At 44.5% G+C, this 26,893-nt stretch overlaps 1 protein-coding gene across 26 annotated transcripts in view; it reads left to right on the top strand.

Moving 5' to 3' along the window:
• pknox1.1 (pbx/knotted 1 homeobox 1.1) overlaps positions 1-24,887 on the top strand; it is a 90,306-nt gene extending 65,419 nt beyond the window's left edge. For 23 of the 26 annotated variants that reach the window (XM_049728431.2, XM_049728415.2, XM_049728426.2 and 20 more), the window contains 8 exons: positions 1,890-2,061; positions 3,670-3,870; positions 3,949-4,093; positions 4,193-4,290; positions 20,441-20,569; positions 20,646-20,722; positions 21,951-22,117; positions 24,074-24,887. In XM_049728431.2, the coding sequence (XP_049584388.1) occupies positions 1,890-2,061; positions 3,670-3,870; positions 3,949-4,093; positions 4,193-4,290; positions 20,441-20,569; positions 20,646-20,722; positions 21,951-22,117; positions 24,074-24,255 (1,171 nt within the window). In that variant the 3' untranslated portion in view covers positions 24,256-24,887. Of the gene's footprint in view, positions 1-1,889; positions 2,062-3,669; positions 3,871-3,948; positions 4,094-4,192; positions 4,291-7,517; positions 7,591-20,440; positions 20,570-20,645; positions 20,723-21,950; positions 22,118-24,073 lie in introns of those variants that run through there. The other 3 variants (XM_049728438.1, XM_049728411.2, XM_049728439.2) reach the window with 3 other exon arrangements.
• The last annotated feature ends 2,006 nt before the right edge of the window (positions 24,888-26,893 follow it).

Below are 26,893 nucleotides of genomic sequence, written 5' to 3'. Positions count from 1 at the left end.
CATTGACAGGATGAATATTCGATGGATTTAATAATTTAGAGTGTCACGGATGGTTCCTTAAAATTGTTCTTTATATTACATTTATTTGATATATGTATCTAGTCCAGGGGTCACCAACACGGTGCCCGCGGGCACCAGGTCGCCCGTGAGGACCGCATGAGTCGCCCGCAGGACTGTTCTAAAATTAGCTCAAATAGCGGCACTTGTCAGTGAGCTGCATCTATTTATTTTACAGTTAAACCTCGGTTTCCGATTATCCTGGTTCTCGAACAAATCGGTATTTGAACAAAAAATTCGAGATTTTTTTTTGCTTCGGGTGTTGAACAAAATTCGAAGGTCGAACCTCGCGAGATGAGCCGGGAGGACGCGAGAAAACCCGACCGCGCAGCCCGGATGCCGACTGACTCTGTAGTTATTGTATTTTCGTTACTTTGAGGAGTGTATTAACCCTTAATCATACCTCCAAAGAAAGCAAGTGGGAGCAATAAAGCCATCCTAAAACACAAAGACGCTCTTAAAGCAATGCGACAGTGAGCGCCCGGCGCACTGCGGTTGCGCAATCGGACCAAATTAAGCTCCCTGCGCACTGAGGTCCACTTAAATTTTGGAAAGTACAACAGGACTTCAAAAATATTTTCTAAATTTCAGCGACGGCTCTGTCACAATAATGCGACCAGTGCGGTGCAGTTGCGCGGTCGGCGACGCGCTACGGTTGCGCGTTCGGCGGCGCACTGCAGTTGCGCGATCGGACAAAATTAAACTCCCTGCACACTTAAATCCACTTATATTTTGGAAAGTACATCAGGACTTTGAAATTATTTTCTAAATTTCTACATTTTTTTTAGTCTTCGAACGGACTAAAATTTTTCTATTATTTGCAATGGGAAAAATATATTCGAAATTCGACTGATTAGCTTCTCGAACCGCCTTCTGGAACGGATTGTGGTTGGAAACCGAGGTTTGACTGTATTTTTGCTATTCTTGTTAAAATCACACTTACATGTGACCTGGAAATGACAATAATAACACATAGTGAAAGCTAAATTGAGCAAATTACCTATTTCAAATGTGTGTGTTAAACTGGTAGCCCTTTGCCTTAATCAGTACCCAGGAAGTAACTCTCGGTTTAAGAAAGGTTGGTGACCCCTGATCTAGTCTGACATCAGCGGCGCACGTAGTTCCTTCCGGCATCAACAGCCGTGTGTGTGTGTGTGTTTTTTAAGTGACACAAGACGAAGATTCCGAGGGATTTAAAGATTTGGAGTGACACGGATGGTCCGATAAAATTGTTGTTTATATTATTGTTATTTGATATATAGTTAATATATTGTTATTTGGGCCTGTGGAATAATTTGAACTGCAACTAACAACGAGTCCAACGTCAGCGGCACACGCGGTGTTGTTTAGAGAAAGGAAGACGAATTCGATTGATGGATTTAATGATTTGGAGTGACACAGATGGTTTGATAAACGTGTTATTTATGTTATAGTTATTTGAATAACTGTTAATGTTACATCAGGCCCGTTCTCAGCTCCTCGTTTGTGTTTGTCACGTTAGCATACTGTATCGTTGGCCTGTTGTTGCTGGTTCATGTCTGTTCTTGGTGTTGGATTTTGTCAAATTTCCCCCAAAATGTGACTTAAACTCTAGTGCGACTTATGTAGTATGTTTTTTTCCTATATATTGTGCATTTTATGGCTGATGCAACCGTTACGCCGGAGCGTCTTTTAGTCCGAAAAATACGGTAATTACCTTTTGAATGATATCTACCAATAATTGAAATACACCATGAAATTAATTTATTTTCCAAAGAAAATTCAGTCTGGTATGGCTTTACTGTTAAATGATTAAATGATGTGTTAATGACCTATACGCTTTCCTTTTGCAGACATCCCCTGTTCCCTTTGTTGGCTCTGCTATTTGAAAAGTGTGAGCAATCCACTCTTAGTTCTGAATGCATCACCTCTGCAAGCTTTGATGTGGACATTGAGAATTTTGTGCGCTCTCAGGAGAAAGACGGAAAGCCCTTTTTCAGTGAAGACCCAGAACTCGACAACTTGGTAAGCTTACGTCATATGACCAAAAATGATAACCCTGCTCTATATTGTCAGTTTGGGTTCAAACCTCTCTACATTATAGTCTGAAAGGTTAAAGGCAAATGCAGTAGTGGTCGTAGATCACTACTGCATTTGCATTTGGCTTTGGAACCATTTGAGACACCTGACTGTTAGGGTGTATTCAGACCTGACTGTTTGGTCCGCTTTAAACGGACCAGGGTTTGATTGAAAGGCTGGTCCGGACCTTTTGTGCAGGTGTGAATACACGCAAACAAATCCTGGTGCGGATTAATGAAACGGACCGAGACCCACTTTTTTCAAGTGGTCTTGGTTCGCTTCCAAACGAACTCTGGTGCGGTTCGCTTCAGGTATGAATACAAACAGTGAAGCTCTGCACCAACATCACAAATATGCAGAGCAGGAGCACAGCGCGTAGGACTCTCATGTTTTCCTCCGTTTCTGGGTTTGTGCTCTGTGTGACGCCCAGGTCATTGCTGTCCAATGGGAGCACAAATCGTCACAAGTGTGGATGTGTACGTATACTTCACTTGCAAAATGTACAGTCTGAATAGGAACCGCACCAAACGAAAAAAATTAAGTCCGCTTTTGGTCCGGACCAAACAAGCGGACTAAAGGGTTTTTCTGGTCTGAATACACCCTTAGATTTCACACATAGAGCTGGTTTATTCAGGTTGGGTATCAATCCTCATTCCGAAATACCTATTCCTAACCAGTATTTTATAACGGGTACCAGTGCCTGAATTACAGGTGTCAAACTCAAGCTCTGTAGGCCAGATATGGTTCATCACATACCGTAATTTTCGGACTATAAGTCGCATTTTTTTTCATAGTTTGGGTGGGGGGGGTGACTTATACTCAGGAGCGACTTATATGTTAATGTTTTCCGAAATTTTCAAAATAAAAAAAAAAAAGTGAAACCGTGATAAACGAACCGCGATGTAGCAAGGGATTACTGTAATTTGAATTTCAAGTGACGTCAGCAGCGCGGCGCGGCGGTTGTTTACACAAAGGACAAAGATTTGATCACGGGATGACGAAGATGACGAAGGGCCCCACATACTACCGGCATCATTAGCGGCTTTGTTTGTAAATGACAGGGAGGACGAAGAGTTTGAAGGATTTAATGATTTGGAGTGACACAGAAGGTTTAAAAAACTATTATGGCTTTTACGCACGCCCAGTCCTACTCTACGGAGCTCTCTTTCACTTCCGTGGATGGAAGTCGGGGGCCAGCGCTCGGCCGGGTGGCTGTCTGAGGACGGTGGATAGGGCTCGGTCGGACATGGCTTTTACGCCCGCCCGGTCCTACTCTACGGAGCTCTCTTTCACCTCCGTGGATGGAAGTCGGGAGACGCATTCCAATTCAATTTGGGAGAAATAACTGAAGGACAATATAGTGATGACAGTGATAATTTTGGTTATTATCACAAAGTGAATGACTGTTTCATCTTTGGTTACTTCGATTGTCACGAAGTATGCTTGTTTTTGACTTAAGAACTTTGTCATTTGCATTGTTTACAATACTGCTTTACCGTGTGCACACACATTGGGGTCCCTTTCCTAAAATGTGGTAATTTTTGTGTTCTGCAGATGGTAAAAGCCATCCAGGTGCTGCGAATCCACCTGCTGGAACTGGAGAAGGTGAGTGACCTGTGTAAGGACTTCTGCAGTCGTTACATTGCTTGCCTCAAGACTAAGATGAACAGTGAGACCCTACTGAGTGGAGATCCTGGTAGTCCTTACTCCCCTGTTCAAAGCCAGGCCCCAAGTTTCTCACCAACCAAATCCCAGGTCAGTTGTCTGTATTAAGTCACCCTCATAATGTTATTCTGAGGTTATCATAATCAATCCAAGCTCTATTTTTATAAGGTCCCCTGCTCCATCTCAGGGAGTCCTCATGGTCAAATTGTGGTTCCGGCTTCAGCCCTGCAACAAGGAAATGTCACTGTCACGGCAGTAAATCCCACCCAGGTGGTTGCAGGTATGTCATCATGGCATACTACTACACCGACAGGTAACTGTCCTGTTACAGCTAGAATTTTATGTAGAAAATGGCACTGTGATTAAGTATTCTATCGCCAGAAACTCTAATGCATTTGTGTGTTCCAACCAGGCGGCACAGTGTATCAGCCTGTAACAGTTGTCACTCATCAAGGCCAGGTCGTAACACAGGCCATTTCCCCAGGAACTCTCCGTGTCCAAAACAATCAGGTTTCTCATTTCTCTCTTTGAATTTTTTTTTCTCACATTGGTGTTAGTGTACCGCCGGAGATCTCACATTGACGTCTTGATGGCGGAAAGGAGCAGTATTGTAAAATTTAAATATCTGGTGTTCCCATTTTTGTATCTATTTTTGTATTTGTCAAAATAATCCTCTATGACTGTTTAATGCTTGGACGCATGTCATGTAATGTGAACAAAAGGATGGCTATTGTTTACAAATACAGTGCACACAGGCACCTGTACCTACCATGTCACTGCGCATGTGCTAAGTTAAACTGGTGTGTTGCATCTTGTGGATGTCATTTACTGAAAAATTCATCGTCCAGCCTTTTAAATATAATATACAGTAGCTCTCTTTTTACACGGGTTTTATCACTTGAACTCAGCTCTTCAGTGTGAAACCCCGTGGTCTCGCCGGTAGAGCTTTTTGGCTATTGTTCACAAATACGTACAGTAGCTCTCGGTTGTTATCGCGTGAACTCAACTCTCAGCGTGAACCCACGTGTGCTTGTGATCTCGCGGGTGAAGCTTTCCGGAATCCCACTGCGCACGAATGCAGTTGGGCGTCATGTGGGTTTAGAACCTGCTAAAAAGCAACACAAACTTTGTCCGATTACCGAGGGAAAGATTTCCCGATATTTTGCGTCAAAAATTGAATAGGTCGATGAAAGAGGCGGCGGACTTCCGGGGTTCCACTGCACTTAATTTTCAAAAAATTGCAGTCCCATTGTGCCACCGTCTCAACGTGCCAATACTCCAACGTTGTCAGGGTTGCGAGGGCCCTTCATAGCTGCTAGCAGCTTTAGGTAGTGCCCGAGCAGTGAGTGCTGCGAGGCTTGAGCAGAGACTGCTGCGAGTTCTGAAATGTTTTTATAGAAATTATTATTTTAGCCTGAACAGTGACCGCTGCGAGGTCTCTATTGTCCATCCGTCTGTCCGTCCGTCCGTCCGTCCATCCATCCATCCATCCATCCATCCATCCATCCATCCATCCATCCATCCATCCATCCATCCCGCTTGTCCCCACGGGGGTCGCTGGCGTGCTTGAGCCTATACCAGCTGTCATCAGGCAGTCGGCAGAAGACACCCTGAACCGGTTGCCAGCCAATCGCAGGGTCCCTATTGTTTTTGTAAAAATTATTATTGTTAGGGCCCGAGCAGCAATTGCTCCTATGCTCCCTATTGTTTTTGTAGGATTTTTTTTTCTCTCCGTAAAGGATCAAATTTTTGACACTCTAAACATGCACAAAAACTCACAAGGGACTTGTCAGGTTCAAAGTACTAACTGAATATCTGTATAAAAGAAAAGGATCAGCAGACAAACACAAGTGAGGCAGAATATTGAGTTTTTCTCACGGGGATTGCTTTCTACAATCTCACTACACTAAATATCTGTTTGCACTCTCGCTCTTTTTATTTGGAACGCCCTACCCACAGTGTGAGACGATTAGCCCCTAAGGGTGGGGAGAAGCGCGTGGGCTTCGTCTCGTAAGAAAAGAAACAAAAGTAATGCACAAAGTGTTGCGTGCATATATGACTATATCAGCAAAACAGTTTAAGCAATCAATAACTTTCTTGGATTCCGAGAGATAAAAAGAGCTTTCTCTTTGACGTTCTTTAAGGAAGATCAGAAGGTTCATGACGCATCGTTTGACGTGTTGTTTTCACGATCTGTTCTGGTGGACGTTATTTTTCTGCTGAGATGTCAGCAGTATCTTGTTTGACACAACCGTCATCTCGCCCCTGACCCAGCCATAATCCTTCTGTTCTGTTGCACAAGATAAGAATAAGCAAGGCAAAGCAGCAAGCATACTGAGCAGTAACATTATGAATAAGTACTCATTAAAGAACGCATGATATATATATATATATATATATACAATTTTTCTAACAGGACTAGTGAAAATTTTTATATTTTAAAGTTGTCATAAACAATGAAAATAAAATTACTCTGTAGCACCACCGAGAGTGTAAAAATGAAACACAGTCACAGACTCATTGACCTAGACCTATGAAAATTGGCAGGCATGTTTAGCATCCATGCCAGCCATAGTCTACAATGAATCGGAAAAGAGTTATGAATTTTTAACGTCCAATTTTGGCCTGTTTATGCACATTTACAAAACTCATATTTATGCACCCTTGTCCAAGAGGATTCATTCAATTAAATTTAAACTTGGGTTGTACCATCTTAAAACCTGCGAAAACTGGGATTTTTCTTATTTTCTTTTAAGTTTTCAAAATACGATATCACGAGGGCGGGGCAACACACAAGGAAAATCTTAACTCCCTTGCACATGATCTAAAAAGAATGTCACTACCTGGACATCTAAATGATAATATTCTCTTGTACCTATAGCACCACTTAGTGGTGACAAAAAAATCAAAAGATTCCACTTCACGGAGCCTGTTTAATGAATCCAACTTTAAATTTGTTACAACGGCCTCAATACGTTGATCATGCCCTACGCCAAACCTCCAAATTTTACATGTGATGATAGTCCAGGTATCTATGAACTTAATATTCATCGTCGTGATCGCGCCACCGACTGGCTACTGGAAATAAACATTCTATTCATTAATGACAGCGAGAAAGTGGAAGCAGTCGTCAAATCAGCCAACTTAGTTGCCTTTCAACTAAAGGCAAGAGTACCAAAATAAGTCTTTCATCATGTCTTGAATGTTTCTACTGAGATAGCAGCTCTGATTTTCGTAGATAAGGGCATTCCAGAGCTCTGGTGCCCCAAAAAAAAAAATGCTCTCGAACCTGCAGACTTTTTTTATGCACTCGGGGTCTCTAAAAGAACAGCTTTTTGTGAACCAAGGTTTTGGGACGGAACATATGGTACCACTTGTTCGACGAGATAAGAAGCCTAGCTGTGTAATATTTTATAGGTTAGTAACAGAACATTGAAGTCACATCTCAAGTGAACCAGGAGCCAATGCAAGTTGGCTCGTATTGGGGTAATATGATCAAATTTGCTCATCCTTGTGAGGAGCCTATCTGCAGCTTTTTGTACCAACTGTACCAAATAGACTTTTAATGCTAAACATACAAAAACCAGACAGCAGTACGTTACAATGATCATGGGCCAACGTAACAAACGCATGTAATATGATTTCTGCATCACGAATTAAACGATTGGGACAGATGTTAGTGTTATTGCGGAGGTAAAAATGCAGTTTTTGTAATGTTCTTAATGTGTTTTTGAAAGGAGAGAGTTGGGTCAGAGTTGGGACATCACATGTTACATTAACATGGACTACATGGTGGGGGCTCTCTGAGAGGTAAGATCTAAAGTAGGAAAATGCTGATCCCCAAATACCAACACACATTTCAAAGCAATCTAATGTGTTATGATCAACAGTGTTGAAGGCAGCACAAAGATCGTATTGATGAAGTATTGGAGTCTATAGCTCGGACATCGTTAGTCAGTTTAGCAAGAGTTATTTCAGTAGATGTCAGCTATAAAACGAGACTGAAAAAGTTCAACTCGATTGTTAAAAGCCATAAGCTGTTGCGCTACGACTTTCTCAAGAATTTTCTCAATGAATGTGAATTTGAAACCAGCCTATAATTACTGAGACACAAATAATAGCGGTCAGTGCCAGTGGACAGTAATAAATTAATGCTCTTTAAGACAGAGGGCCCTACAGTTTGAAATATATCTTTAATGAGTTTGCCAGGAAATGCGTCGAGTAAGCAAGTTGTCTGTTTTGCCGCACTAGCCAGTTGTGCATGGCTCTTAAGGGACACTTTTTCAAAATAGGAGAGGCTTGTCAGATATTTTCAGCCTCATTAATTTTACCTTCATGAAATTATCAAGTGAATAGGCGCTATCTAAGGGCAACTGCTGTTGCATTATCTTGGCCACAATATCAAACAAGTATTTAGGGTTGGTTTTATTTAGACCGATAATTCTAGAGAAATAATTAGTTTTTAATGGTTGAGGAACTAAACACCTTATCGTGGTGGAGGGGTTTGTGTCAGGGTTGACAATTTATTTTGATCGTATGATTATGTTGAAATGTTGACTAGAATCATTAACTCTGTTAAAACGTTCCACCTTTCCTTGACTCGTTTGTTGAAACTTTCCAAGGTTGTGCAAACGTTCTTGCTTAGCTTGTTGTCTGAAGATGCTCCACTAGTGTCTGTTTACACAACTTTGTAAAACAAAGAGATAAGACCCTCTGCACTGACTAAACTAGTCTGCAGAGGTGACCCCTGAAACCTGTTCACCCCCACCACCAACATACTTTCTCTCAATAAATAGTCCCTTGCAAGAGGCGAAGGTTAGAGTGCTTTCAAGCACCTCCATACCACACAGGGTGATGATGGCTTTCTCAGCTTGCAAGCGTAAAGTTAAAGTCCCTATGATCGTCACACACACATCTGGGTAGAGTCCAGAAGGAACTCCTGCTGAAGATCAGGAAGGGGAAGGAGAACTACGGGAGGTGGCTGGAGAAGCAAATGGAGCTTAACAATGCCAGAAACATCTGGAGGGTCTGTAATCCATCTCAGGCCTTTGGTAAAGGGGTTGATAGGAAACCAACTTGTGGGGACAAGGACTGGGCGGATGAACTCTGTTCTTCAACAGATTTGATTCTGCTTCCTCACCCCTTTACCCACCCTGCTCCCACTCCTCACCTTTCCCGGTCTGCTCCCCCCCTCTGCACCTCACCCTGCCACCTTCAACCCGTATCTTCGTTCTTCACATGTCCTGAGTGTTGTTGTTAGTCACCTAAATGTTGAACAGAGGCTGTGATTTACCAAAGTCAAATTCCTTGTTTGGCACGCTCAAACATGGCGAATAAAAAACTCTTGAATCTCTTGAATCTTGAAATGTCCCTAGTGTGGGATAAATAGCGTTTTATCAATCAATCAATCAAATGTTGTGGGACTGTCCTGGCTGACACGCCTCTACAACATTGCGTGGACATCGGGGACAGTGCCCCTGGATTGGCAGGGTGGATTGGGGTGGTGGTCCCTCTTTTTAGGATTGGGGACAGGAGGGTGTGTTCCAACTACAGAGGAATGACACTCCTCAGCGTCTCCCTGTTAAGATCTAGTCAGGGGTGCTGCAGAGCAGGGTCCGTCGGGAGGTCGAATTTCGGATTCAGGAGGAGCAGTGTGGTTTTCCTCATGGCAGTGAAACAGTGGAGCAGCTCTATACCCTTGGCAGGATCCTTGAGGGTGCATGCTCAACCAGTCCACATGTGTTTTGTGGACCTGGAGAAGGCGTTCAACCATGTCCCTCAGGGACTTCTGTGTGGGGTGCTTCGGGAGTATGAGATGCCGAACCCACTGGTAAGAGCTGTTCATCAATGCCAGGGTTTGGTCCGCATTTCCGACAGTAAGTCGGATTGGTTTCCAGTGAGGGTTGGACTCCACTTAGGCTGCCCTTTGACACCAATTCTGTACATGATTTTTATGGACAGAATTTCTAGGCGCAGCCGAGGCATTGAGGGTGTCCGGTTTAGGGACCTCAGCGTCGCGTCTCTACTTTTTGCAGACGACGTGGTGCTGTTGGCTTCTTCAGGCCGTGATCTCCAGCTCTCACTGGAGCGGTTCGCAGCCGAGAGTGAAGCGGTCAGGATGAGGTTCAGCACCTCCAAATCCGAGTCCATGGTCCTCGGTCGGAAAAGGGTGGAATGCCCCCTCCGGGTCGGGGATGAGATCTTGCCCCAAGTGGAGGAGTTCAAGTATCTTGGGGTCTTGTTCACGAGTGAGGGCAGGATGGAGCGCGAGATCGACAGGTGGATTCGGTGCAGCGTCGGCAGTAATGCGGACTCTGTACCAGTCCGTCGTGGTAAAGAGAGAGCTGAGTCAAAAGGCAAAGCTCTCAATTTGACGGTCGATCTACGATCCAAATCTGAGACCATGGTCCTCAGTCAAAAAAGGGTGGAATGCCCTCTCCGGTTCAGGGATGAGATCCCACCCCAAGACGGATTCACCATGGTCCGAGCAGATAGGACCAGGAACAGCAGTAAAAACAAAGGAGGCGGGATCACCGTGTTCGTAAATACCAACTGGTGCAAGCCGGACACATCACCATCAAAGAGCACTCCAGATATAGAACTGCTGGCGCTAGGTTTGAGACTAGACTTCTGTCCGAGAGAGTTCTCACTTGTTGTGGCAGTGACTGTTTACATTCCTCCGAGTGCGGTCTCGGCGCCTGTAAATGATGTCGTCCACTCTTGCATCGCAGGGCTACAGACTGCGCACCCAGATGCATGTGTTACTGTGAATGGGGACTTTAATCACATAAATGTGGGAAACACACTGACGGACTTTACCCAGTATGTCACACGTAAAACAAGGGAGGAAAAAATATTAGACAAATTCTATGCCAATGTAAGAGGAGCTTACACATCCACAGCTCTTCCGCCACTAGGGGCATCAGACCACAGCATGGTCTGGATGGAACCAGCTTACATCCCTATAATAAAGAGGTTGCCTGTCACCACCAGAACTGTCCAGCAATGGACAGTGGAGGAGGAGCTGTGGGCGTGCTTTGAGACCACCGACTGGGGGATGTTCCAGAGAGTCCACAAGGAGGACATAGACGGTCTTGTAGACTGTGTCACGGACTGCATCAAGTTCTGTGAGCAGAGCATCGTCCCAATTAAAAAGGTTCCTAATAACAAGCCATGGATAAATGCCAACATCAAGACCTACTTGATGAGGAAGAGGAGGCTGTTTAAAGCAGGGGACACTGAGGGAGCCAAGGCGGCTCAAAAGAAGGTGAAGAAGGAGCTGAGAGCAGCTAAAGACAGCTACAGGAGGAAACTGGAGGGAGGGGTGGTGGCCCACAGCTCTAATGAGGTGTGGAAGGGCTTTAAGATCACGGGTCTCAAGCAGCCACATACGGTGGTGAAGGGGACCCGAGAGCAGGCAGATGACCTGAACTGCTTTTTTAACAGGTTTGACCAACCTGTCCCCTGTCACCCCCCACCGTCCCCCTCCCTCTTCCCCCCTCTCCAATTCATCCCACCCCAGGAAGCTTTATCCCCCACTTCTCCTGACCCCCTCACATCCCAGCAGCAGGTACCTCCCACCACCACCGGTTGGAAACAGGGAGCGTGCTCCACACCTAGAGACACCCACAGCTTAATAACATCTGAGCAGGTGAGGAAGCAGTTCTCCAGAGTGAACATGCACAAGGCCAGAGGACCAGATAACATCAACCCCACACAACTGAAGGGGTGTGCTGGAGAGCTAGCGGACGCATTCCACCATCTCTTCAGTCTATCTCTAAGACTGAGGAAGGTTCCACAGCTCTAGAAGACCTCATGCATCGACCAGGTGCCAAAGAATGGATGGCACAGCACTCCAAACGACTACAGACCGGTTGCCCTAACATCTCAGGTCATGAAGATCTTGGAGAGGCTGGTGCTGCAACATCTTAAGCCCCAGGTGAAGGATTACTTGGACCCCCGGCAGTTTGCATATCAAGAGAATGTGGGGGTGGAAGATGCCGTCATCTACATGCTGCACATGCCTACACACACCTGGAGAAGCCACGGAGCACGGTGAGGATCATGTTCTTCGACTTCTCCAGCGCATTCAATACCATCAAGCCATCACTGCTGGCAGACAAACTAGCGGTGATGGGTGTAGAAGACTCCCTGACAGCCTGGATCCACAACCACCTGACAGACAGACGACAGTACATTAGACTGCAGGGCTGTCAGTCTGAGGTGGTGGTATGTAACACCGGTGCCCCCCAAGGAACTGTCCTGGCACCATTTCTCTTCATCGTCTACACCTCCAACTTCCAATTCAGCTCCCACCAGTGCCACCTACAGAAAGAAGTTCTCTGATGACTCCTCTATTGTGGGCTATATCACAGACGACAGGGAGGAGGAGTACAAGGCCCTGGTGGAGAACTTTGTCAAGTGGTGCGACACCAACCACCTTCTGCTCAACATCAGCAAAACCAAGGAGTTGGTGGTGGATTTTAGGAGGAAGAGCGGGACCTCAGCCCCTATCACCATCAAGGGAGTGGAAGTTGAAAGAGTGGACTCCTGCAGGTACCTGGGGGTACACTTTAACAACAAACTGGACTGGACTGACATCACCGAGGCTCTTATCAGGAAGGGGCAGAGCAGGATGTTTTTCCTTAGAAGGCTGAGGTCGTTTAATGTTTGTAATAGGCTACTGAAAATGTTTTATCAGTCAGTAGTCTCCAGTGTCCTGTTCTTCGCCGGGGCCTGCTGGAGAGGCAACATCTGTGCCAGGGATGTGACCAGGCTGAACAAGCTAGTGAAGAAGGCCAGCTCTGTGGTGGGGACAGAGGATGGGGAAAAAACTGGCGTTCATGTTGGCAAATCCCTCCCATCCACTGCACATCGAGCTGACGGGGATGAGGAGCAAATTCAGCAACAGATTTGTCCTCCCCCGTCAAAGCACAAAGAGATTTGGAGAGTCGTTTATTCCAGCTGCACTCCGACTCTACAATCAGGCCCGCAGGCGCGGGGAGACCTGGAGCTAGAGACTTGGGACTTTTTATCTGCACTTTAGTAAACTACCAGCTTGCACTGCATGTTATTACACCAGCAGTGTGTTATATTTACTATTGCATTGTGAACTCTGTTTTTCTGCTTGTCTTCCTCTTTTTAAATGTCATGAGCTGGTTGACAACTGATTTTTCCCAGAGGGGACAATAAAGGTTTCAATCAACCAATCAATGAGGTGGCTCAGGCATCTCATTAGGATGCCTCCTAGACGCCTCCCCAGGTAGATGTTCTGGGCATGTCCCACCAGCAGAAGACCCCGGGGACGACCCAGGACGCGCTGGAGAGACTGTCTCTCGGCTGGCCTGCGAATGCCTTGGGATCCCCCGGGATGAGCTGGACGAAGTGGCTGGGAAGAGGGAAGTTTGGGCTGCTGCCCCCGCGAGTGGTTGAAGATGGATGGATGGATGGATGGATGGATGGATGGATGGATGGATGGATGGATGGATGGATGGATGGATGGATGGATGGATGAGGAACTAATATTGCGGCTGCTATAATTATGATTGGGTTCATGACGTTGACATTGAGCCAATACTTCAAATCTAATTTAAGTAATGGTCAGACATAGCAGAAGTATACGGTAGTACTTCTCCATTTGATGGGGCCAAGCCTTGGGAAAGTACCAAATCTAAAGCATTACCATTTTTATGCATCACTACATTTCTTGCCCGTGTAAAACCAAAAGCATTGATTATTGTGTGAAACGCCGCAGTAAGTGGTTTTGCTAGGAGATTCATATAGATATTGAAATCACCCATAATTAGGGGGACTGTAAATAACCAAGATAAAACGACAACAAGGCTGGGGATTGCGCGACAAGAATTTCAAATGTTTTAAAGGCTAAATGTAACACTTCTGAAGGATGATTTAATAAATATTTACCATAAATTACTTCAATGGCCCAGTTGGTTCGGCTGCAAGAGCTGAGTGAGTGTTCAAATGAGACACTGGGACAATATGAATTATATTGCCGGCTTTAGTGAAAAAAAACAGGAAAATATAATCAGTTTGAACCACAACCAATAAAACATAGGAAAATATAATCAGTTTGAACACATAGAAAACAAATTGTTCACACTCTCAACACATCATCACCAATACACATTTACAAATTAGTCGAAAGTCCAGAAAATTATATCAGTTTAAAAATCCCGGGATGTCAACAACTCAGGGCCTACCACACCGGTGAGTGCAGCAGAAGGCATCCAAATGTCTGTCTTTTTTGTTTTAGATCCAACTGGGAAGGCTCGCCATCGATCCAAGCGAATCCATCAGAATGAAAATCCCAAAATAAAAAGGGAAACAACAAAAATGATCTCCGTACGATAGCTAACAGTAACACCTGATCGCCGAACAATCGCATCAAAGGATATCACAATGTCAAAACGGCTGATCACCGAACAACCACATCAAAGGATATCACAATATCAAAGCAATAGCAATATCAAAAATGAATATAAAAAAGATTCACAATCTGTTGTACTCTCTTTTTTATCGATTTCTCTCACTGTGTTCCGTTATCCGCTCCGTCCTAGCCTCGGCCTACTCGTTCCCTCTCAAATCACCCACTCTCTCGGTAGGAGGAGGGACGAGCAGTTCGATAGGCTGAGGTATCACGTGCTTCCGTTTTTTTCTCGGATTTTGATTGGCTAAATACTAATCACTCTATCTTATGAGGGTTACATCAAGGTCTTAGATCAGATTAAAAAATATTAGCTACGAGGACGTGCGTCATGAGAGTTCACAAAGTTTGGAGGTGAGGCCTCATTAAGTGGGTGCGAATTATTTGGTTTTAACCAGGTTTCACAAAGACCAATCTGATGAAGATTATGGTCTCTGATCAAATAATTAACTAGCTTTTGCGGAAAGTGGTCTAATAAAACCTGGTTTCAATCTAGTAGGCTGAAATTATTTACCAGTGGATGATTTCTAACCCAAACATTCGTAGGATTACATTGTCTGAATTCCGCATTGCATTTGAAATGACTATTTTCGCGGTGGGAGGTGACGACCGTAAGAATCTAATAGTTATTTGTCGGCACACGTGTATTGCTATTCGGAGCGAGCACTGTCATCAATGAGACCTGTCTGGGAAGTATGCCAAAAAAGAGGAATTCTGTTCCAAAATGAAACGTGTGGATTAGGACAAAACTCCACAAGCACGTAAAGAAAATACACACACTCATAAAACGCTTGCAGAGTTGAACAAAAACACACTGAATACCATTGACAAAGTGTGACTAACGGGGCAGGATGACCAAGTGCGACACAAACAGTGTTTATTGGATGTTAAAGGGAAAAGGGAAAGAGACAGGAGCGGGTGCGCCAAGGAAGCAGCATTAGAGTGGAGAGCAGCAGACAGCCGGTGGTGAGCGGGCAAACGGTGTCGCTGAACCAGACTCGTTCCAGGCGAGTGGTGATTGAGAGCAGGCAGACAGTTGAACTTGACAGAGAGCGAAGCAGAATAAGCAAATAGGGTCATGGTCACCCCTCCGTGAGTCGTCACCTTATCGTGGTGGAGGGGTTTGTGTGCCTCAATGATCCTAGGAGCCATGTTGTCTGGAGCTTCATGCCCCTGGTAGTATTACCCATGGCAAAAGGGTCCTAGGTGAGGGGCCAGACAAAGCACGGCTCACAAAACCCCTTATGACGATTAAGAAAATTGGACTTAGTTTTCCCTCGCCCGGACGCAGGTCACTGGGTTTCCTCTGGATTCAGGCCTGGAGGTGAGGCTCAAAGGCGAGCGTCTAGTGTCTGGGCCTTCACCCATGGGGCCCGGCCGGGCACAGCCCGAAAGGTAAACGTGGGTCCCCCTCCCCAGGGGCTCACCATCTGTGAGAGGGGCCAAAGGGTTCGGGTGCAGTGTAAGCTAGGCGGCGGCCAAAGGCAGGGACCTTGGCGGTCCGATCCCCGGCTGCAGAAGCTGGCTCATGGGACATGGAATGTCACCTCTCTTGCTGGAAAGGAGCCAAAGCTGGTGTGCGAGGCAGACAAGTTCCGACTAGACATAGTCGGACTTGCCTCCACACACAGTTTGGGTTCCGGTACAAGCCCTCTCGAGAGGGGCTGGACTCTCTTCTACTCTGGAGTTGCCCACGGTGAGAGGCATCGAGCAAGTATGGGTATACTTATTGGCCCCCAGCTGGGCGCCTGCACATTGGGATTTACCCTGGTGAACGAGAGGGTTGCCTCCCTCCACCTTCGGGTGGGGGGACGCGTCCTGACTGTTGTTTGTGTCTATGCACCAAACAGCAGCTCAGAGTACCCACCCTTTTTGGAGTCCCTGGAGGAAGTGGTGGAGAGTGCTCCTTCTGGGGACTCCATCGTTCTATTGGGTGACTTCAATGCTCACATGGGCAATGACAGTGAGACCTGGAAGGGCGTGATTGGGAGGAACGCCCCCCCTGATCTGAACCCGAGCGGTGTTCTATTGTTGGACTTCTGTGCTCGACACGGATTTTCAATAATGAACACCATGTTCAAACATAAGGGTGTCCATGTGTGCACTTGGCACCAGGACACCCTAGGCCGCAGTTCGATGATCGACTTTGTAGTCGTGTCATCGGATTTGCGGCCGCATGTTTTGGACACTCGGGTGAAGAGAGGGGCGGAGCTGTCAACTGATCACCACCTGATAGTGGGGGAAGATGCCGGTCCGACCTGGCAGGCCCAAACGTACTGTGAGGGTCTGATGGGAACGTCTGGCAGAATCCCCTGTCAGGAAGAGCTTTCGACTCCCACCTCCGACAGAGCTTTTCCCATGTCCCGGAAGAGGCGGGGAACATTGAGTCCGAGTGGACCATGTTCCGTGCCTCCATTGTTGAGGCAGCCGACCGGAGCTGTGGCCGTATGCTGCCTGTTGTGGCGACAATTCCCGAACACGCTGGTGGACACCGACGCTAAGGAATGCCGTCAAGCTGAAGAAGGAGTCCTATCGGGCCGTTTTGGCCTGCGGGACTCTGGAGGCGGCTGACAGGTACTGGATGGCCAAGCGGAACGCGGCTTCGGCGATTGCTGAGGCAAAAACCCGGGTATGGGAGGAGTTTGGCGAGGATATCGAGAATGATGGCTTCGAGGAAATTCTGGTCCACCATCCAGCGTGTCAGGAGGGGGAAGCAGTGGTTTACAGTGGAGATGGTGTGCTGCTGACCTCGACTCGGGACATAGTGAGTCGGTGGGGAGAATACTTCGAAGACCTCCTCAATTCCACCTACATGCCTTCAATTGTGGAAGCAGGGCCTGGAGACTCTGAGGCGGACTCTCCAATCTCTAGGGTCGAAGTCACTGAGGTAGATAAAAAAACTCCTCGGGGCAAGGCTCCAGGGGTGGATGAGATCCGCCCGGAGTTCTTAAAGGCTCTGGATGTTTTGGGGCTGTCATGGCTGACACGTCTCTACAACATTGCGTGGACATAGGGGACAGTGCCTCTGGCAGACTGGGGTGGTGGTTCCCCTCTTTAAGACGGGGGACCGGAGGGTGTGTTCCAATTACAGGGGAATCACACTCCTCAGCCTCCCTGGTAAGGCCTATTCAGGGGTGCTGGAGAGGAGGGTCCATCAAGAGATCGAACCTCGGATTGAGGAGGAGCAGTGTGGCTTTCGTCCTGGCTGTGGAACAGTGGACCAGCTCTACACCCTCGGCAGGATCCTCGAGGGGGCGTGGGAGTTCGCTCAACCAGTCCACATTTGCTTTGTGGACTTGGAGAAGCCGTTTGACCGTGTCCCTCGGGAAGTTCTGTGGAGGGTGCTTCGGGAGTACGGGGTGCCGAGCCAACTGATAAGGGCGGTTTGGTCCCTGTATCACCGATGCCAGAGTTTGGTCCGCGTTTCCGTCAGTAAGTCGGATTCGTTCCCAGTGAGGGTTGGACTCTGCCAAGGCTGCCTTTTGTCACCGATTGTGTTCATAATTTTTATGGACAGAATTTCTAGGCGCAGCTGAGGCATTGAGGGTGTCCAGTTTGGGGACCTCAGCGTCGCGTCTCTACTTTTCGCAGACGACGTGGTGCTGTTGGCTTCTTCAGGCCGTGATCTCCAGCTCTCACTGGAGCGGTTCGCAGCTGAGTGTGAAGCGGTCGGGATGAGGGTCAGCACCTCCAAATCCGAGTCCATGGTCCTCAATCGGAAAAGGGTGGAATGCCCTCTCCGGATTGGGGATGAGATCCTGCCCCAAGTGGAGGAGTTCAAGTATCTTGGGGTCTTCTTCATGAGTGAGGGCAGGATGGAGCGCGAGATTGACAGGCGGATTCGGTGCAGTGTCGGCAGTAATGTGGACTCTGTACTGGTCCGTCGTGGTAAAGAGAGAGCTGAGCCAAAAGGCAAAACTCTCAATTTGCCGGTCGATCTACGCTCCTACCCTCACCTATGGTCACAAGCTATGGGTCGTGACTGAAAGAACGAGATCCCAGATAAAAGTGGCCGAAATGAGTTTCCTCCGCAGGGTGTCTGGGCTCTCCCTTAGCGATAAGGTGAGAAGCTCGGTCATCCAGGAGAGGCTCGGAATAGAGCAGTTGAGAGGAGCCAGATGAGGCAGCTCGGGCATCTCTTCAGGATGCCTCCTGGACGCCTCCCTGAGGAAGTGTTCCAGGCATGTTCCACCGGTAGGAGACCCCCGTGGACGACCCAGGACGCACTGGAGAGACTATGTCTCTCCGCTGGCCTGGCAACGTCTTGGGATCCCCCGGGATGAGCTGGATGAGTCTGCGAGTCCCTCTTAAAGGTGCTGCCCCCACGACCCGACCCTGGATAAGCGGAAGAATATGGATGGATGGATGGATGGATGGATGGATGGATGGATGGATGGATGGATGGATGGATGGATGGATGGGTCATGGTCAGAAACAGTCGGACAGGCAAGTGAGATAGGCAACAGGAGTCGGTAGGCAACGAGAGCAGGAACAGGGAGTAACACGGGACGAACTGACCAAATGTAACTGGAAAAGTGCGCTTAATTAAGTAGACATCTTGATGAGCAGGTGATGCACAACAGGTGTGGGCAATGAGTGCTGATTACTGCAAAGCAATGTGCGTCACGGAGGATAACAGGTAGGGAGGGGCAGTAGCAGAGGGACGGAGCTATCCAAGGTGCTGATGGTGCGGACATGTGACACAAAGCAAGTAAACGTTGGTAAGACATAACTAAAGCTGCCATCACTCTGACATTATGGGAGCAAGTAAAGCTTGACAGGATGTTCGGTATTCACTTAAGTCAGTTTACATGCCCGTACTCTGCATTATAACTACATTTGTGTCTATTTCATGTGTAGTATGTGTAGGACAATTTTGGAAACTGTCAAAATATTGCAGCTGAATTCGTTGTCATTGCAAACGTATCCACTGTATCTTATACTTGCTCCAGATGCTGTATCTCTTACCGTCCACAAGTTACACAGCCTGTATTCCAGGTTGATGCATGTAGTACAAATCCATATAGCAAATAAAATTTCTTTTTTCATTCTCACTGCGGCAGTAAACAGTTTTTCGCTTTAGATCAGTATTTACTGCATCTCAAAATGTTATGTCATTATATAACAGTGGTTCTTAACCTGGGTTCAATCGAACCTTAGGGGTTCGGTGAGTCAGTCTCAGGGGTTCGGCAGAGCCTCCATTGTGGAGGTCCGAACACACCTGATTTATCGTGTAAATTCGTGATAGCGCATATCTGAACTGGTTTCACAAAGGCACACTGATTTGCAGGTATGTAATTTGTTGTGAGTTCATACATTGTGTTGGTTTTGTTCTTTGAACAAGGTGATGATCATGCACGGCTCATTTTGTGCACCAGTAAAAGATATCTTGTCTTGAATTTGATTTTTTTTTCTTTCGCTAAGGAGGGGTTCGGTGAATTGTCTATTGTTATTGATTTGGTTTTTTTAAATATTGTTTTTTAAAGCTCACATTCCCCCTCATCTACTATTACTAAATACTATTATTGAATGCAAATATTTTTACGGCATATTAACTGTATGCATCTTCTACTTACATTTGTTTTAGATCAAGCCTTTATAAAGTACTGTATACATTAAACAAAAAGCTCACTGTTGCTGGTTATGATAAAGTGTACAAACTTTACAATATACCCAAACATGTCACAATGTAAACGTAACGCTGATAAACATAGTTTTTATTCCAAATACGGTACTTACAGACGATGCTATTGAAGGCGTAAAAAACACAAAGCAACTTGTTGGCAGTCAATACAGTAATGCTGCTTTCGTTAGGAAAGCGATTCGCAGACTGAGCACTTCACAAAATAAAGGGCAGGACACAAACCATTCTTCCAATATGGGAGGTAATGAAGTCAACCACTTTCTTCTTTTTACTAGCCATTAGAAAAATCTTAAATAACTTAACATCTGTTTTTCAATTCAGCAACTGAGTTTAACCAAGGCAGAAGAATTTTAAACACTGTATTGAATGTTTTCTTTTTAATTCCACTAAAATATGACATCAAAATAAGATGGCATTCTTCATACCACATTGTTTCCATCAGGAGGTGTTGACATTTCTGTACCTTAGTTGGAGCGAAATCCTAAAATATCTTATACGTTTCATATGAACATTTGAAATGCAAGTTACAATTGTATAGTTGTTCTTGGCTAACCCAATCTCTGTTCGCTCAGCTCCAACTGCGATTTCACCAGGACTTAAACCTCTTCAATCATGATGACAGCTCAACTAAAAACAAACGTGGCGTTCTACCCAAACATGCGACAAATGTCATGCGCTCATGGCTTTTTCAGCACATTGGGGTGAGTCTGTTTGTCAGGTCATTTGTATATCATGGAATACCAAAACAACAAAAATGTCTCCCCCTTTCATCTGTAGCATCCTTACCCAACAGAGGATGAAAAGAAACAGATCGCCAGTCAGACAAATCTGACACTTCTTCAGGTCAATAACTGGTGAGTAAAGTTCCTCCATAGTCCCACAAATGGGCTTCTCTCTCATCTACGTACTTGTTTTTTTAACAAGTTTGTGTATTCGATGAATTTTAACATAAGATAGTATGTCTGACAATGTTAGTTTGCACATGTCTCTCGAGAGATATGAGAAATGTGGCCTATTGACTGCAGTTTCATAATACTACTATATTAAATAAATACATGAAGTAATGTTCAGAATAATAATTGTGCTATGTGATGAAAAATATTCCAGGTTTTGATTATGTTTTTATAGTTACAAACAAGGTACCAGGAGATTCTCACAAATCCAACAGGACCAAGTGTTTATGATATCTTAAGGCTGTGAAATTGGGCTATTAGTAAGAAAAAATAGAAAAGAGGGTGTTCACAACAATAGTAGTTTCTGTTGTTGATCCTAGAAACTTTACTACTGAACAAAACTATATTTAAGGCAAACTTCTTTTTTTAGCAATCCTGTGAATCCCGAAACTAGAAAACGTGCACGCGTGTCTGTGTCTTTGTGTGTGCATGTGTGTGTGAATATATAGGTGTTTTCACAAAATCAAGGTTATGTCGCATAGATTAATTTCAAGTTATCGACAAAAAGCGCTTGTTTGGAGAGTGGAGATTTTGAAATTCCTGCAAAAATAACCTCTTTTTTAAAAAAAATTTCAGCAGCCCAAAATTTAAAATCATTGTCAAAGTTTAGGAAAATAAGTGATTAGTACACAAAGTGCCTTGTAACGAAGGACTCCGGTGCAGCTGACAGTGTAGGTTAGCGTGCCTCAGTAACTTACTTTTTCCCAGATTTCCTCGCCTCGTCATTTCATAAATGAGAACCAATGAAAATAGAAGTACACCCTGATGTTACTGCAACACAAAATCAAACAGCAGACAAACACACATCAAAGTGCATTGCGCAGTGACTAAGCAAACTACTATCCCAAATTCGTTGTATATCATTGTACAATGACAATAAATGCATTCTATTCTATTCTACTGCTTGTTTACAACCGACAGTATGCTACCCAAGCATTTCTCAATAACCTGAAATTGCTGATCCGAACAACCAATGATTTATAAAGCAAAATCATGAAAATGATCAGGGGTACCCAAACTTTTGCATACGACTATATGTATATGTATATACTTTACCATATGTATATATGTGCGTACGTGCGTATGCATACGTACTTACATACAGAATTATGCTGCCTTGTGTTTGCAGGTTCATAAATGCTCGAAGGCGAATTCTACAGCCGATGTTGGATGCAAGCTCCTCTGAGACGCCTAAAACTAAAAAGAAGACTCCTCAAAACAGGCCACTGCAGCGCTTCTGGCCTGACTCCATTGCCTCAGGGGGCGGAACACCGCAGCAAGTTACAATGCCCGATGGTATAACGAAAGCGTTACTCAATATCCAAAATTATATTTTACATTCTCTCATTTGTCTTGCAGTATAATTTAAGAATTTACAATAATACAATAATTACAATGTTTTGGTCATTCATTTACAGTATATAACAAGTATGTGGAGACTAACGCAAACTTGAAAGTAATGACTTTGATACCTCTACTCAAGCAAGTACGTACATTTACTCTGACCAGAAGAAAAACCTAACTTAATCTAAATTGTTTAATCCAGATATTTTTTATATTAATTATTCACAAACATCACACAATAGTACACAGCGTTTTTAGGCTCATGAACATTTACTGAAAGACTTCCTGAAAATGCGCACCGCTGGTGTTGGGCAGAACCAACATCATGGAAGAGACCACTAGAATATTGTTTATTAAACTATTAACATTCAGGGTATCCGCGGGGTTGTAAAAGGTATTGAATTGTAGTAAGTTTTAAGTAGTAATTAGCAAAGAATATTGCCATTAAAAAGTATTAAAAAGTAGTAAATACCATTTGAAGCGGTATTAAATTTTCGAACCAATATCCACCTTCCATCTGTGTTGTGCTGGCCTATTTCCTAAAAATCACGTAATTTCATCTATTATATAAATTATATGTGCGAGTAGGACCTGTGACCTACAGTATGTTGTAGCGTTAATGCAATGCTTTGGATGCCAACAACTGTAATAAAAAAAGGTCTGTGACGTCTATCAGTGTGCAAACGTCAACAAATTAATTTGCGCCGACATAATATTCCCTGGTAATGGAGGCAAAACGAAGTCAAAGGACAATGTACGTATTTCGATATCTGGTTGGAGGACGCTATAGTCAAAGACTGGCTCAGGCCAGTTAATTGGTAACAACCGAGAGGCTTATTGCTGTGTCTGTAAAAAAAATATATCATCTGGATAGGACTGAATGCTGTCAAGTCAGGTTGCACATGGAGTCTAACCCAAGCCAACAGTTGCACCAACTGGGTGGGCAGGTTAACGTTTCAATGTTTTGCAGTAGCGGAACGGCTATATTACGCAAACCTCCCCCGCTACCCAGCAAGCCACTGCCAGCGTTAGTGTTATCAGCACCGTACAATGTCAGACGCAGAAGGCAAACTCTATGGACCACTTCAGTATTTGGTGGCCGGGGTACTGTGGGGCCTGCAGACAGCGACCAAATACCATTCGTACACCTCCAATGAGGGCACTTTCACAATATGTTTAATGACTCAGAAATAGCTAAACGCTTTGCGTATAGCAAGGACAAGTACGGCTCCGGAATCAAGTTTGGTTTACCACCAGGCTTCAAGAAGTAGCTAGTTTATAAATAGAATAAAATATGGCCCCCACTTCAACTTTTGCCTCAGTGTATTGCACTCTTTAATTTTAACACCAGGGCCAGCAACTGTTTTACCACTACTGTTGATCAAGGCAGTTGCTCCACCAAAAAGGACAAAAGTAGACGAAGAAGACATTTGCCATCCATTTACCATCCCCAAGATACTAAAGTGAATATAGTGAATTTTAAGTGAATATTTCTTCAAAGAGAAGGCTACAATCGCCAGCTATGATGTTGCCCAACTCATTGCAAGACATAGCAAGCCTTTTTCAGATTGAGACCTTATGAAAGACTGCCTTGTCAAAGTCGCTGAAATAATGTGCCCGAAAAAGTTGCAGGACTTCAAAAACGTCAGTGTCATTCCCAATTTAGGTGACTAAAAGATTTATTCCACACTACCTGTTTATTTGCAGGTATATCAATAATGCACATCAATTCTGTCACTGTTTTTACCCACCTTTTGCGTTTTTCTTGTTAACACAGAGTACACACAGCTGTGCTCAGTGCACACACTGCACACGCAAAGTCATCTGATCTCATCTGTTGCTCCTTGATCAAGTGACATTTCACACAGATACGTTGTTGGACAGTGAAATTCCTTGTCTGGTTTTCAGGTACAATGGTGACAATGAATGTGGAGGGTCTACACAGCCTAACATCAGATGGTGCGACACTGGCAGTACAGCAGGTGATGCTAGGAAGCCATAGTGAAGATGAGTCTGGGGACAGTGGAGATGATGACGATGATGCTGATATGACTGGGCTGGCTCTTCATAACAGTGACTCACTCCAGTAGAAAACACGCACAAACGTATAAACATGTAATACAGAATATAAAATAGGTCTGCATAAGTGACTGGGCTTTTGAACGAATCGGCACACGCATTACATATAGAGCACAAGACAGGACACATGAGAATTGTTCCTCCTTTGCCATTGTTTTTTTATCATTTAGTTGCTGTAGGCGATTGCACTTTGTAAATTTAAATGAAAAAATAAATTGAATTCATCTGGTGTTAAACACCAGGAGCGTTTGTATGCTACATTAACAAATATTGAAAACTGTAATATTGTTTTCCTTTGCAACTTTTGAATTGTACATTAATTTTGAATGACAACACTTTCACAAGTTCTATCGTTAGCGTTTGTCTCTTTTTGCATGCTTGTGTTTTGAGTAGATATGTGCAAGACTGACTCCACAGCTCTCACATGGACCTCTGCGAAAGAGCCAAGCTCTTTGGAGTTTCAAAAAAGATGCTTATTTTTATATACATAAACGTACATATGAAAATGTTTTTGTTTATTTTTTTGTTCTGTTTGTAACAAATGTTGATGTACAGATTCATAAATGCAGCAACCTTGTTTTCCAGGGTTCTTTGGAGTTTTCGTAAAAAATCAAATAAAATTTAAATGTTTTTAAAATTAAAACAGAGTTCTATCAATGCTTGATTTCTCATAATGCTGCCATTAAGAAAACAAATCTTGACTGCATAACACTGCCTTTCAGTTTCAGAATCACCAATAATTTTTGTTTTCTCTTGAGTAACTGGAGTTTGCTTAAAACAAAAAAGGCAAATTTTTAAATGAATATTTTGACTGACGTTTATAATTGTCTTGTCATTAAAGAGACACTAAATCGGGCTGAACATTGGTACTTATAAGATGTAACCAAAATGTAAAAAATTACATCAGCACCAAAGTTCACGCCACCAAAATAATCTGTAGTGATTAAAGGACTTTTGGGGGATGACATTTACGATGAATTGGCCCACCCACTTTTGGAGCGCTCTTCCTGTTTGTTTTTCATCTCAGTATGTACGTCACCGGGATGCAGGCAGGCAAGCATTGTAATGTGTATTCTTTCCTGGATTGGTTTGTCACGTTTTGCTGTCACTGTCTGAAATGATGATCCAAATTCATATGCACAACTCTTGTTTACTTCAACCTGCGAAAATATGAGAAACAAGATTAGCAGAACGATTTCAGCTTCTTACCAGACGGACATGGGGCTCTGTGTAGCAGACACATCAGTCAGCAGACAAATTTGGCTGACCGGTTGTGCAGCAAGGAGGATCTCCGTTTGCAGTGGAACATGTCGGCCAGCTTGCCGTGGGCAAGGAGGCTTGCTGTGGACCGCGTGGGCCGGCCGGCTGCGCAGTGAGGAGCAGTCATCAAGGTCAAACAGCTTATTATCAACTGCCTTTAAATTGGTCGAAATTCATCAAATTGCTAGAGCTCAGGTTTATGTGCAAGTCATTTAGCTTTGTATGGTCCTTATATCATCCATTTAAAATACTACTTAAAAATGTATTTACGATGAAAAAAATTGGGGTCTATGGCTAAACCGCGCTAGACAGAAAGTCGTGCAGGATCGAAGAGAGTAAAATTGAGATTTGGGTGTATGAGTTTCATGACTTTTAGCCCAGGTTCAGAACCTCAACAACTGCATCATTTGTCTTTGTACACAGCATATTGCTACAGCAACCACATGCAATTAAAAAAAAAACTTTCAATAACTATAATAATATAAGGTCTACCAGGTGTATTGTGTGTGCAAGGTTTTGCCCAGGTTCAAACACAATAAAGCAAATCTCTAAGATGAGTTTGTTAAAATATGACCACTTTAAGAGTAAAAATGCTGCCCAATTCCAAAATAAAGTCAAAATGTCAGACTTCCTATTAGCTTTAGCAAATAGCCACTGTGGTGAATTATCTTCGATGTTCTGCTGGTCTCCAAGATCAAACGGCGGATAGGTGGCTGGCTCAGGGAAGGAAAACTTCGGTGACACACGGCTGATTGGGGAAACATTTTATTCAACCGGTCAGAACTGAAGTGTCTCTCGCTAAAAAGAAGTCCCCCTGTCTTCTCCCGCCTTGGGTCTTACGTCCAAAAACCTTACCCCAAACATTTTGTGTTTTCCATCTACAATTTGGACCTATTTGTCTCATCCTAAATCACTCTCAAGGCATGCTATGTACTTAAGGTTACTTTAACTAGGAAAACTCAACCTAAGTTAATATCGAATTTCTCCCTGACAGCAATCTGACCAAGGTTGAATTCCCCCAACCCGCTTAACCAATTGACGCCGAACGCTAACCCCCCCTTCGGTGCTATTTTAACCACGCCATCAATTTGGAGAGAAAACTTTGCTGTGGCCCTCTAGAAGCTCCAAAAAGTCGCCGGACCACCATCGAAAAAAAACCTCACCAATCTAATGACGAGGAAAAAGAGGGACGCCCATTCTACACCCCCAGAGACCCCCCCTCACCTGGCGTCAGCCATGTGAAGGGAGCTCCGGTACACATCACATTCCACAAAGCGTAGCATGAGCCCCAAAAACAGTTATGAACAGAACCATGCCCCCAAATACAAACCAGTATTGTCATATCGTAAACACACCACGAGGCAAAGAAATGAGATAACATAATGCAGT

The sequence above is a fragment of the Syngnathus scovelli genome, chromosome 8 (assembly GCF_024217435.2).
Source record: "Syngnathus scovelli strain Florida chromosome 8, RoL_Ssco_1.2, whole genome shotgun sequence".
Taxonomy (NCBI): Eukaryota; Metazoa; Chordata; class Actinopteri; order Syngnathiformes; family Syngnathidae; genus Syngnathus; species Syngnathus scovelli.
The sequence above is the reverse complement of the archived record's forward strand: the minus strand, read 5'-3'. Positions and strand labels throughout refer to the sequence as shown.